This window comes from Triturus cristatus, chromosome 7 (assembly GCF_964204655.1).
Source record: "Triturus cristatus chromosome 7, aTriCri1.1, whole genome shotgun sequence".
Taxonomy (NCBI): domain Eukaryota; kingdom Metazoa; phylum Chordata; class Amphibia; order Caudata; family Salamandridae; genus Triturus; species Triturus cristatus.
The window spans coordinates 1,256,476,947-1,256,491,037 of NC_140590.1; the positions used below are offsets into that span (position 1 = coordinate 1,256,476,947).

At 44.2% G+C, this 14,091-nt stretch overlaps 1 protein-coding gene across 7 annotated transcripts in view; it reads right to left on the minus strand.

Annotated features, from left to right (window-relative positions):
* The window catches only part of FBXL19 (F-box and leucine rich repeat protein 19), a 232,401-nt gene that overhangs the window by 148,012 nt on the left and 70,298 nt on the right, over positions 1-14,091 (minus strand). For 4 of the 7 annotated variants that reach the window (XM_085618744.1, XM_085618741.1, XM_085618742.1 and 1 more), the window contains 2 exons: positions 2,324-2,356; positions 63-736 (listed from right to left, as the gene is read on the minus strand). In XM_085618744.1, the coding sequence (XP_085474870.1) occupies positions 63-736; positions 2,324-2,356 (707 nt within the window). The remainder of the gene's footprint in view (positions 1-62; positions 737-2,323; positions 2,357-14,091) is intronic. The other 3 variants (XM_085618747.1, XM_085618745.1, XM_085618746.1) reach the window with 1 other exon arrangement.

Genomic DNA, 14,091 nt, shown 5'->3' on the forward strand with positions numbered 1-14,091 from the left:
GAAGCAGAGCCTTCTGCAGACTCTCTCAAAACAGGTTTGGGAGCGGGCAATACTTTTCTTACCAGCGGCTCCAGGTCTTGCACACGCGCATGCACACGCATAGGTCTCGGTAGCTGAGGTATTGGAAGACCGCGAGCCAGATGTCACGCTGCATGATGTGGTCAGAGCCGCTGTCCAATGGAAGAGAGTCTGGCTCAGGGCTGTCAGGAGGCGGCTTCACCACATGCCGCTCCATTTGTAAGGGTTTGGGGGGAGATGGCACTAACGGCCGGTTAAGGAACTGGGTCCGGGCCACAATTCGAAGCCCCACTTGCCCAGCAGGCCGGCCTGCCTTCCTGCCTGGGGGCTGCTTGGTACCCTTGGTGGTGTGGTGGTTGTTCTCCTTCTCCTGAGAGTTCACACGGGACTTGAGTTTGCCATTACGGGCATCAGAGCTGCCATTGTGGCTCTCCTCTTCCTCTTCATCGTCTTCTTCACTAGCACTGAAGCCCAGAGCCGCCAGCCGCTGTTCTCGAGTGGGGGTAGTTGCAGGGTTAGAGCCACCACCATCACTGCTGGCATCCGAGCCTCGAGAGTCAGAGTCAGAGTCTGAGTCAGAGCTTGAGCTGGAGCTAGAAGAGTCTTTCACGCGCTCCAACATCTGGCACATCAGCTTGAATCGCTCTAACTTCTCTCGCTGGTGTGACTTCTCTGACTGGACCGTCAACTCTGTCTCTCCCAGAGGTGGCTTCAGTTTCTGTGAAAAGTAAAAATAATGAGTAGTTGTACTTCCACTCCAGTGACAAAAATTAACCACTGCCACACATATTACACCTGATATCTCATTTAATGCTTTGCGCCGCTGTGCAATAAAGTTGGAGCACTCGGAGACTAAGTGCAAGCATCTCTCTACAATGCGATTAGAACATGCACCAATTCTTTCTCTGCACTAAGTTCCAGTATTTCTCTGCTCTCTGATTCAGCTCAAATCTCTTCATCTGCTCTTATCCACTGAGTCAACTTTCTAGGTAAAAGCCTATAAGTCTCTGTTCTACATGCTCCACTCATATCTGTTTCGACAGAATGCCATGGTCTGTCTTGTTTGAGTCTTTAAGGCACTGCATGTCCTTTCTCTGCTTGTACACATCTCCACTCTATATACTAAGGATTTGTGTCACCTTTAAATGCCCTTCTGGCCCATAGGTTTCTTTTATATTACCTCAACCCCAGTAGTTCTCCTTTCTTAGCTCTCCCTCAATGGATATGTTTATTTTAGCTATAAGGACTGTACAAGTCTATTTTCTGTGCTTCCAAACTATGCAGATCTTCTTTCTAGAGCTTAGACACCATTTCTTTTGGACACCTTCACTCACTTTCTTCTTACTAAGCTCATAGGCCCTGAATAACTTTCTATACCCTCACATTGGGACTACTACTCAGGACCTAAAGCCCTGTTCACTTTACCCCTCTTTGATCTTACCCCATGTACATCTTTTTTGTAATTGATCAATCAGTAATTTATTTCCCTGCTTTGTCACATTTATGCTTTTAGTCACTGCGTTAATTTTTAATTTCTAGCCGTGATCAGGTCTCTATTTTCGACATTCAGTCACTTTAGATCCTCAGCATCTTTGTTCTTCTACATTACATGCCCCAGCCTCTACACACCTTAATTTTCTCTCCAACACAAACTATGACTTTCCTAGAGTTTTTAAACTCTTGGGGCTGAAGTGCCTTGTTGATGAACATCCACTGTTCTGAGCTTATCTAAATCAGTTAGCAATGAGATGTACTGCCACTGAATGTTGGAATTGCTTGGAATGAGAACTCAGAAATACCTTACACAGTAGCCTCAGTGCAAACTACTGCAAAAAGACACACACTTCGCAATTAAGTCTGAAACCTTGAGGAGGGAAGATTGTACAGAGTCACAGGTGAATCCCTCGCATGGACAGCACACACACACAACACAAGCTTGCAGTATGGGAAGAAGGTGGAAACACAAAGCCCAGATCGGCAACCAGAGATAAAATCTGGGAGATGTGTGCAGACAATAAGCCAAACCTGAAATAAAGAATTACTTTATATGTTGTGCTTAATAATGCATGTTTGCCTTTTCTGAACACTTAAAATAACAGGTTTCTATGGGACCCAAATTAATGGTGCTAAATGTGTCTAAATCTAAAGGAGGAAATGCTTAGTTGGCGTTGCTATTATTCAAGACTAGTGACCTGCAAATCGCCGAGATACCAGCAGTGAGCACTTAACTCACTGAGCTGCTGCACTAGTATCTTCTAGTCCCTCCCCCTGTCCAAAAGACTTATTACAATCTAGAGTCACTCACCTTTTTTAAATGTCTGTCCTTCCCATCTTTTAACTGTCAGGAGACAGAAAGGTGGGGAAAGAAAGAGAATAATTAGGAATCGCTGGAGAGATAGAGACTCCCTGCACAGTATGTTTTCCAGAAAAGACTACTTAAGCCTGTAGCTGCATTCAATGATACCCACCAGAAACCTCACACCACCAAGAATATAAAGCTAAAATGTAATTTCAGATTCTTTGGAAACAGTTTCCAAATTGCAGATTCTCAGAATCTATTTGTAAAAGGAAAGAAAACATGCAAGGTGTACATAGTAGCCTTTGTTCTGCTGGCTTGAATCAGGACTACTAGCCAAGTAAGACATGGATAGTCAGTTGAGTTTAATTGAATTGAATTTTATGAGGACTTTATTCACTAGATGGGCGAGCGGACAGGCCATGCTTTCTTAAATAAATATAAAATGTACGTCCATATACAGGGTTAAATGGAATAAGCATGAAACCAAGTGGAGTATACCAAATGACAAAGTCACCGCGAAACCAGAAAGCGACCATGAGGCACAGTGCTCTCTGTGTCCCTTTTCTCTTCAAACATCCCCCCTTCCCTGCCAGCCCGCAACCCTACCCACCTCTTTTACACAGTCAGGTTCCTTCACAATTTGTTTCAGGATAATCATGTTCTTTCCTGCCTGAAACTTACTGAAATCCAGATAGCACTTGTGTCTCATGTCTATAGCTGCAGCACCACTTCAGAGGGGTGTTGTTCCTTCACAAGTCTCAGCTGCTTCTGAGATGCCTAGGATTGGGACAGTCCTGCAGCAGGACCAATGGCACTTACAGGAAACAAACATGGCCATCCTCTTCTCATTCACCACTACAGAAACCCTGTAGTGGTGAGGGAGGCCAAATATGTGCTTGCATCTGTTCCCTTGAACCATCAAGAAACAAACATGAAATAATCTGGCTGAGAAAGAAGGGAGGGGGAATTCATTTCAAGGGGTCAAGAACAAGACGAATGTTTCCTGTCTCTGGTCCAATAGAACTCCCAACAATGACGCAGGCAGGTTACGCCTAACCTCTGCTGCACAAATTAGAGGAGTGGAGGTTAGCTTAAGTCATGAACACATCCCCAGGGACTTGTTTAAAAGGAGTGGGGAAAAGCAGAGAGGGAGGAGCCTGGTAGCTTGTCCGAGGTTCTGACAAATGTTACTTACATTCGATAAAGCTTTTTCTGTTGGAGACTGTATTTATCCTCAGATTCCTCACTGTAGAATATTCCCCAGGTGTCAGACAGGATCCAGAAAATGGCCAATACTTGTTTCGTCACAACCGTGACTTTTTCAAGGCTTAAAATTGGACGTATTTCTAGACGAAGTTAACAGCTTGCCGGTAATGATAGTCAGTGGATTTAAAAGTTATTCAGTAGGAATAGTATTATCTGAAAAATTCGATTCCTACTAAATTACTCCTAAATCAACCGGCTATCATTACCTTGAAAAAGTCACGGTTGTGACGAAGCACGTGTTGGCTGTTTCGTGTTTTCTGCATCAAGGACTGTATCACTATTTCATCATTGTAGAGACTTTAACTTTGATTGTATTACTTGGCTGTAAGTGTTTCAGTCGCTGTACATTTTGTAACACTTCTGTGTTACTTTGATACCAACCAGGTCAAATAAATGAAATAAATTAGTGAATGTCCTTACAAACAAAGTTTCCTGTGTTAAGAGTATTCTTTATTTTTCTAGTCCTGACTTAACAGTGTCAATAATTGAGTTTCAAATGTTATGAGTGCCAGGGTATATCTAGTTTTTGTAAGCTAATACGCATGTCACTCCCTGTTACTTGTGTTTTCTGCACCCGAGGTAGTGGGTGTTTTTTTTACTCTGAGTGGCACCAATTCTACTTTTTCATGTTATCTGATTACACAAAATACTTTGTTGCCCACCCATAATTTTTATTGATGTGCGACCCCTCTGTCCACCACTACCTTCTTTTAGATTTGTGGATCCAGAAGATCTTGAACAGCACATCTGCATGCCAGTAGGCAGTGATGGGCTCTGCGTCGGCGGAGTACGCGCCAGAAGTGACGTATGTGATGCCTATATACGCACCACCCCACAACACTGACAGTTTCTTTTGTAAATATTTCCAGGCTAAAAACACAGAGCTATGTCAGAGCATTGAATGGTCAGCGAGAAATCAGCAGTTAGAGAGTCTCTACCAAAAAAAAAGGCTTTAGCGAAAGAAATTAACTTGTTAGTCTGTTAAAACGTTTTAACCGTCGATTTCTCACTTTTGAATATATACCCAAGCCTCGGAGGGGTGTCTGTGAATTGAATCAAACAAGGAAATCCAAGAGGACCTATATGGTATACTATGTACCCAGGACATAGGTACCCCAGAGGCCTCCCAGGGGCTGCAGCATGTATTATGCCACCCCTGAGAGACCATTCAAACTGACACCACAGGTCTGCTTCTGCAGCCTGTGTAAGGTGGTGCATGCACCCCTTACTTAGATATAGGTTCACTATATCTATTCTAAATCACTGCACATATAAACCTATCAGTCACCCCTATGGCAGGCCTTATCAATCACAAAGGCAGGGTTTTATGTGAGAGGGTGACCCTGCATGAGCAGAGCCCCTCTGCAGCCTTCGGAACCTATTTTCCGGGGTGGTTTGTGATGCAGCCAACCATATATACTAAAGGGCATTATAACCTCGCGGAAAATGCTAACTTTAAAACTGCTGCTTAGAAACATGTTGTGTTTGGTGTCAAACACCTTGGAATCATACCTCCACACCAGTAACTGGTGTGGGAGGTATGATTCCACCCTTCTAGAGGGACTTATGTGAAACACCGGTACACCCGGTACCAGCTTTCTCGACCTGGGCATCACACAATCAATGCCGCCAGCCACAGACACAAGTCTGCCCTCCTGCTGCTGAGCCAAGCCAGAGCAGGGGCAGGCTTGACAATAGGTTTCCTGTCACAGGGAGGTGTGACCACCTCCCAGACAGGATTTAGTGTACTGGGGCTGGGTGGGTGCACTCCAAGAGTGCTTTGATGTCTGCACTGGGGGCACATTTGGTGTCCCTGTGCATAGTCCAGTTCAAACCAGTTGCAGGAGCCATTTGCTCCTGCTCTGGCGCAAAACTGGACAAAGGACAAGGGTGTTACCACCCCTCTAGCCTGACCCTCCTATAGGTGGGTCCCCAGAGCTTGTCCTACCCCTTCCTTGGGTATAATGTAGAAACCCTGACTACAGGACTTTAGATTTTACCTGGGTTAAACTCTGCTACAGAAACCAAGTACTTCGACGATCGACACTTCGCTGGATGACTGAAGAATCTCCCTTAGGGTAAAGGAGTTACTCCCCTGCAGCAGCAGGCACCTTAATGCATCTGACCGGTTTGCATCTCCGAGCTCCTGAGGACTCCGATAGATTTCTGCAACACAGGAGGTGGGTTTTCAAGCGTCCCTGAGGTTGATCTGACCTCTTAGCAATTCTGAGACCAGTATCCCTCGTGGGGACCGTGCAACCCGAACCCCTGTGCACCGTGTACTTTTACAGCAGCATATGCTTTTTGGCGATCCCGGAGGCTGTGCTTTGGGCTACGTGTAGTCCTGTATTTCAACAGAAGATTGAGCCTACACTCCACGAGTGTTCCGTGGGCTGGTATTTCGTGATTCAGCTCGAGGTCCCTTCGCCATCCCTAGTTCGTTGGCCTGTGGGTCCCTGTGAAGGTAACTTTGACTTTCCTTGGACTTTCCTGGTTGCTCCAGACGTGCCCCGACTCTCCATTGTTTGGAAAATCCCCAGGACCTTGTGGTCCTCACCGTAGCTTGTTTACTCTGCCCGCGTGGGTTGCAGTTGCCAAGGCTTGTTGGTGGTTGATCCGGACACGGTACCTCAGTACTCATACTCACAAGGGTGCTGGCCTTAGAACCTTCTATGTTTCAAAGGGTTTCTTGAAGTCCTCTCTGAAGTGTCCTTAAAGTGTAATTTTCCAACTGAGACTCTCCCATAGGGTTGTACGGCGCTCTCGCCTGTGTTCTCACACTGGCCCCGTCCTCCGTGGGTCCCCTGTGTCACTACTTTGGGTGGTTCCTAGGGGTTCCAGCGATTCTACGTGCTCTAGGCACTGTGTCTAGTTAAGTCGTGGCTGTTATACCACTTTCTTAGTATATGGTTCAGTCTCCCCCTGAAGCCCACTGTGTATTGTGCTATTTACGGTCGTTTTAATGATTTAATATTGTGTGCTTTGTGCTCTAATCTCATAAAGAGGTTAATAGAGAGAGTTTCTGGTAATAAATACATTTTTTTTGCAGAATTTTATATAGCGCAAACATGACCCAAATCCAATCGGGTATCAGAGCGCTTTACATAGAACCAGTTACGTTACATGAGGACACACATTCATTCTTTGTTAGGCACGGGGAGATTAAGTAATTTGCCCAGAATCACAGGATGTTCAGCGTCATTACTGAGACTCGAACCCAGTTCCCCAGGTCCGAGGTCGAGCGCCCTAGCCGTTGGGCCAACTCCTCTCCTCCCTGTGACATATATTTTATACATCTTGTGTGGTTCTCCTTTCATTTGGTCATTCAGGAGGTTCTGATCTGGTAAACCAAGTTGCTTTCATTCCTTCGAGATTTAGCCTGAAGGCTGCTCTCCACAGCTACCACTAGGATAGCTTTCAATAAAGGTGGTCTTTAACCTAATCATCAATAACGGTTGTTTGGACTGGTACAAGGTGCCCAATTTAATTAGTGGTCAGCATATACCAGGCTAACTTCTCACACCCATGTAGTGGCTTAGCAGATGTCCAGGACAGGGACCCTGGGTGCGAATGCAACAGCAGCCTTGGCCCTGGTGGAATGGACCCGAAAGCCCTCAGGAGACTGAATTAAAATCTGCTACTCACTAGTTAAGAAGCAAAGTATAATGCATCGAGAGATGGATCTCTTCAGATATTCCTTACCTGTTTTCGCTTCTGTAAATAAAAAGTTGGTCATCCACCCCATGGTCTTCAGTGGAAAAAATGTAAAAGGAACGAGATCTTTTTGGATTCAAATGGTGGAACCTTAGAAGGATGAGGTTGAGCGAAGAATGTTAGCAACGTGGCCGACGTGAAAAGAGGTCACCACTTTCAGAAGGAAGGAGGTACAAGCCCAAAGAACCAGCTTACCCAGGTAGAAGCTGGTGTAAGGAGGGTCAACTGAAGGAGTCTGAAGCTCATCGACCCTCTTGGCTGATGTAAAGGCCAGTAAGAAGGCAGTCTTAAGAGTTAGGAGCCTGAGGACAGCTATGCAGGGCGTGAAGGGGGGAGCACATGAGAAACATTGGGACCAAATTATGGTTCAATTAAGGAATGATGAAATGTATAGAAGGGAACAAATGTTAAAAGCCCTTAAGAAAACAGGTCACAACAGGTGACTTATGCAATGAAGGCTGATCCAGCAAAGGCAAGAAAGCCGATCTGGCCGAAACAATCTTTAACGGTGCCCAAGGCAAGGTCTCACTGGGCTAAAGACCGCATTAAAAAAAATATAACACCAAGAGGGCCGAAAGTGGATGAGCATGGCCGGAGGAGAGCCAAACCACAAATTTGTCCCAATGGCAGATGTATTCAGTCTTTGTTGAGGGATATCTGGCTTGCAAGATGACTTCACAAATCTCAGTAGGAAGATCAAACGCATTCAGCTGTCGCCGCTCAATCTGCATGGATGCAGGTGTAGTGTGCTTAGGTTCAGGTGCTGGATCCTACCCTTCCGCTGTGACAGGAAGTTACCCCGAAGAGGAAGCCTGATCGGAGGACCGATGCTCCTGCTCAGGGGTTCGGGATACCAAACTTTCCTTGCCAGTCTGGAGCCACTAAGATGATTCCAGCCCAGTCGGTCCTGATCTCAGGGTAGGAGAAGAGATGTGCATATCCAACTGAAAAATGCTTCGGAAACACCAGCGTGCAGAAGAACAGACATCGCACGTTCGACAGTGGTGAATAGACTGAGCCAAGATTATACCCATTCTCAGAAGAGACCTTGTGCCACCTCCGAATGTGGACGCCATTCGTGATCTGCAATGCATAGACGGCTGAGTCAGTCTCCCCTCGAATTCAGAGATGCAGAGTGTTGCACAACCAGCAAGATGGACTGTTGCTCCAGCAAGGTTCAGAGGAACAGGGCCTCCCGGCATATGGTCTACGACCCGGCACATGGTCCACGACCCCACTCCGTCCTGTTTCCCTAGTTATTGCAATACCACATGGCGGTGGCGTTGCCTGTGAACACCTGAACCAACCTTCCTATGATGGATGGAAGGAAAGCTTTTAATGCAAAGTGAATTGCTCACCGCTCTAGAGGACTGGTGTCCGGCGGAGTTCCAGCTCCACCTCAGAGTCCACTGATCTCCACCTCTCTCAGGTGGCGGCCTCCAAACCAGAAGCGATGTGTCCGTTACCACTGTCAGAGTTCGGTGGGGAAGGGAGAAGGGCTCTACCGCTGGTCCAATCGCAGTTTGTTAGCCACAACTGCAGATCTTTTGCAGTCTTCTTCTAAATCTGGACCAAGTAGGAGAGATTTCCCTGATGCTGCGTACACTGGGACTTCATGTCCCAGTGCAGAACCCGCATGTGCCGTTGAGCGTGCTTCACATGCAGGAGGCTAGGAGATCAAACAGCCTAGGTATCAGTCTCACTGAAATCCGGGACAGAGGTTAAAACATTGGGATCATTGTCCAAATATCCTGGATTCTCCTGTCCGGAGAATCCAGGATGCTCCGGATAGGACTGCTCTGCATTTTGAATAGCTCAGATGAAAAGGGGCATCAAAGGAGGAGTCAGGTGGGACTTCGGCATGTTGATAGTGAACCCCATAGAATGCAAGAGGTTAGCCATAGTCTGGAGGTGGGTGAAAGTTAGAGGGACTGGGAGTAATCAAGGTCCAACACACACTCCCAACGTAAACTCAAGAAAAATGTGCTGCTTCTTCAAAGGAATTAAGGTTAACACCATTTGCATATCCTAATGATTGTCAGGTTTGACAGGATATTGAAAATATTGGACCAAGAGCCCTCACCCATCTCTAGGGGTGGCATGCTTCATCATCGGCTAGCTCCTTGTTGTGCCATAGCTTAAATGACCAACAGGCCCCTGAATAGGTGCGCTTTGCTTGAGAACTTTTCTCAGTGTGTGCAGTCTGTGCTTGAGGAATCGCTCAGAAACTCAATGTTGAATGAATTCGTAGATTGGTATACCAAATTTTAAAATTAACTAAGGTACCCCCCTGAAATTACTTTATTGCACAGATCCCATTTTTCAAAGTAAAAACAAAAGTGGGAATGCATTGATGGGAAAGAATGTTCACCTAAAGGGTAGACCTATTTCTTGCCTTATTCGTTTTGTGATTATTATGTTGGGAGTGTGTGTGTGGACCATCATTACTCTCAGTCCTTCTAGATTGGTTGATGGCTTCATGCACAGTGGATCAGCTGCAGGAATTCAATTTTAGAGGAAATTGCTTTTGAGACAGCTTCTCAATAAAGCTGGGGGTGTATCATCTCTCTCGCAAGAACATCCCAATACACCAGTTTATCAGTCATGGAAGACATACAGGGTTTGAGTTACAACGATGCTGTTGTAGCAGAGTTTTTGAGAACACCTTCTCTCCAGGGAGCAGAGGGAGGCACTCCTATGTATAACCCAGATCAAGACAGCTCTACATGGAGCTATCATAACAAAATACCTGTGGGCCAATGTGGTACCTAAAGGCCTTCTAGTTGGTAATGCTACTCACATATTTCTGGAGGATCCGATATTCCGCTATGAATGGTCACAGATAGCTTGGAAATGCACATTTGTGATTGGTTGGTACTGATAATCAATACGGCAAAAAGATTGTCAGATGCCTAATTGATCAAAATAATTGCGGCAGAGAATGCATGGAAGAGCGGCATTCAAATTTCAACATTTAAGGTCCGTCTTGCAGAAATAAACTCTGAAATGAACAAACACAAAGACTTTCTGATGCAACAAAAGATCACAAAGTTACACAATAACATCAAAAGGTTTAGTAAGGAGAAAGTAAACCCCTGCATAAGAAATGGTTTTCCCCTAGAAGAATAATTACCGAAGACTTGACCAGGAGGAGACAGCAGACTCAGAATTCAGGAATACTTCCACTTTCACACCAAATAGTAACACGGTTCCTACTGAAATCATCAACTTCGAACAGGCAGAACTGAATGATAAGAACATGGAATTAAAAAGTGCATTTGTGAACCTGTCCAGGGAAGACAAGTCAAGCCCAAGAGGCACTGTCCAAGGATTAATCATTCACGATTAAACCCGCAGATAAGGCGGTGAAATAGTGATACTCTCAACTGAAGTACAGGAAAGAATGTTTGAGACAACCGTAGGATACTAAATACTATATGGTAATCACTGAGGATCCATCTGAAAAAACGTCACTAGAGATGAGTTCTAGTGAATGAAGGTGAAACAATAGGGTGGATTATGAAACGAGAAGTTGAGTTCCTCACCAAAAAAATATTTAAAAGTACGATATTTTTACAATTTACCCCAAATACATAAAGGGCTCCCCCCCTAAACCCATAGGACGTCCTATAGGGTTAGACCCCCCACTGAAGCCGCTTTCCAAATTTTGTGATCATTTTCTACGACCTGTAGGGGAGCAAACACCAACATTCCCGAAAGACACTAAAGATGTTCTTAATTTGATTATTGAAATCAATATGAAGGGGGACGTAGATCAACTGATCACCCTGGATGTCAAAGCATTAAATACCAACATACCTCAAGACACAACTTTGGATGTAGTAGAGGAAGTTTTGAGATATAAAGAATGGCACTTCCCGACACTCATACACACTACGACTAAATGCATTGATCGCACTGAAAAATATTTGTTTTTTATTTGAGAACACCTTATACCTGCAGAGACAAGGGACTTTTGCCCCGGGTCTGCCCTGTCTATACATGTCCCACTTTGAGCAGAATTTTATTTTATGCAATGACTGCCCATAGAAGGGTAACATCTATCTGTAGCAAAGGTTTATTGATGATATCTTGATAGTATGGAAGGGACTGCGCACAACAGATTAATAATTTGTCGACTGTGTTTATTGCTTAAACCTATTTCTATGTTTCTTTAAGAATATATCAGACCAGGAACTACCTTTCTTGTACTGCACTATCAGAATTGATAATAGGATGCTAAGAACGAACTCTTTCAAGAAAGTGACAGATCACAACAGTCTACTAGTTCATTGAGGAACAATTTACCTTTTGGCGAATTACTCAATCAGGAGAAACTGCAGTGACTTACAGGACATTGAGCTACAATTCACCGTTCTGGGAGGAAGACTATATGACAGGAAATACCCACTTAAAATCATTAATAAGTCACAAAAGCGAGCGAGAAACAGCAGAGAAGCACTATTGGAACTGAAATCTCCAGCAATATCCAGGACACTTATTAGCGTCATGTCTTTCACCCTGTATTCCAACACAGTGAAGAAGATAGTAAATAAGAGATGCAATATTAGCGGAAAATTGAATTTTGATCGCCTGCGGGATGCTTTCAAACATACAAGAAATCTAAAAGGGATGTTAGTCCATACCAGACCTAGACAGAAAACTTCCCAGGAGAACTACAGTGAATGACCTTAACTTGCTATGATTGACCACGATCCCTGTGGACATTGAAACATATGCAGGTTCACAAAACTACAGAAATTCACTGAGCTAAGAAATGTAAAAAAAAAAAAAAATGAAACCTGATCACACTCACATTGTAAAACAAAGATCTGTGTCAACCTCATTAGATGCCCCTGTGGATTAAGATACGCAGGAATGACCAGAACATCAATAAATGTAGGAGTGTCATTAGATGCAAGAAAGCTGACAACAAAGTGGAGTACACATTACCCAGACAGACATGTACCACCCACTGGACAAAATGGAGTGCTCTGTCTAGGAATCTATACAATGTATATAGCCAACCCCATTCGAAAATGAACAGCTGTTGGTGTTTCGGTGGAAAACACATGAGAATGAACTGAATGATAACATTCCATGGAGTGAATTAACCTGTGTTAGAAAGCAGTAGCCACTGTACAATGCCTCCTGCTCTTAGGCCTGAACTACTAAATAAGTCTACATCAAGATCTCCATCAGTAAGTCCCATAGCCCGTATTAGGACCTCTAATGGTTCCATTCTATTTAAGTTTTTTAGATATAACCAGTACCCCAGGGCGGGCACAATGAGCCTCTCCGATAAGAAGGGTTTGTTTACGTAGTCAAAACTCCTGTTCTCCCCTCGAACTACCAATTGTCCTCTTCTTAGTCCACACATCATGATGCAGGAACAAAATGCATCCCAATTTTCTCCTTGGCACAGGAGGAAGGATTACCAGTTTAGTGGTACTTTTGTTGATCTAAACTCCTACATCCAGCACATCCTAAACATAGAAGGCTAATGATTTCCTCTAAGGATTACCAAAAATAGGTAGTTATTTCCCTATGTAACCATGAGTCAATATAGTTAATCGGGTTCGGACTCTAAAATGACGCATGAGGAACAATACCGCATTGAGAATACTCTATTTTTGCACTACACCCTGGTGGGGAAGATACCTGGAGACTCCCTTTTAATACCTACAAGAGTCTGCATAGTGGTAAATACGGGGCTCCTTTTATCACTCACAGTAGTATTTCCCAACATATATTAACTAATTCAGACACCCACAACTCTCTTCCGATATGGCACCTGAGGAGGGACACCACTTGATGAAATGCCTAAATCAGACCAGGGCAATATGACCAGGTCACGTGACCATGTTGACGGCAGGTCACATGACTGGAACTGAATCTCGGCTTCTTTTTGGTTTAAATACCGGCCGCTGGCGCCATCCATTCATGTCCAGGATTGTGGAGACTGGGAAGGTCACAGGCAAAGTCACAGAGCAGCACACGTAAGTAGAAGGGGTGAGTGGATTGATGTACCTCAAGGTAGGGATTTATGATTCACGTGCACTTTTAAAATTATTGAGAAAGAGATACAAGTGGCAGAAGATCCCAAAAGTCCAAATTTGAGTAGGGATTGGGTAAGCAGTGATCTTATTCTTACAATGTATTTTCCCACTCACATATCCACAGAGTGTTCCTGCAGTAGTTCTGGCTCATAACGTGTTAGGTCTATATGTTTCTATGTCCTACTTGCTGACTGAGTTTCACACAAGTGTTGAGACTGGTAATTAGCACTTGATTTATATATACACAACAGGTGTCTTTGAGATGTTTTTAATTTACATTTTGTAAAGATGTTCCATTTCAGGTCAGGATTAGGGTACGAGAATTCCCTACAACATGCTAAAGGTGTAAGTTCTTATGCCTTATTGCTTACTAATTAGGGTGATGTGAAATGTGGGGACCGCATATGAATTTAGCATAGGATCCCAGTATTATTAGATTAGGTGATATGGTCCTGAAGAATTGCCATACATCTTTTGAGACTAAAAGAAACATTTTGACCCTTTGGAGGGCAATATTTCCCATCATATTCCCGCTTTGCTTTTAACTTAACATGGACCTTTGCAATAAAGTAATTACAGGGGGATACTCAAGTTACTTTTAATCTTTGAGGAATTTCTCAGAAACCCAATTATGACTGAATTAGTAGATTGGTAAACCAAAGACAGACGGCAGACACCGGGAAAAGATCTCTGGCAAAAAGCCCCCATTCAGGGGTCTGTCAGGGATTCCAGTGT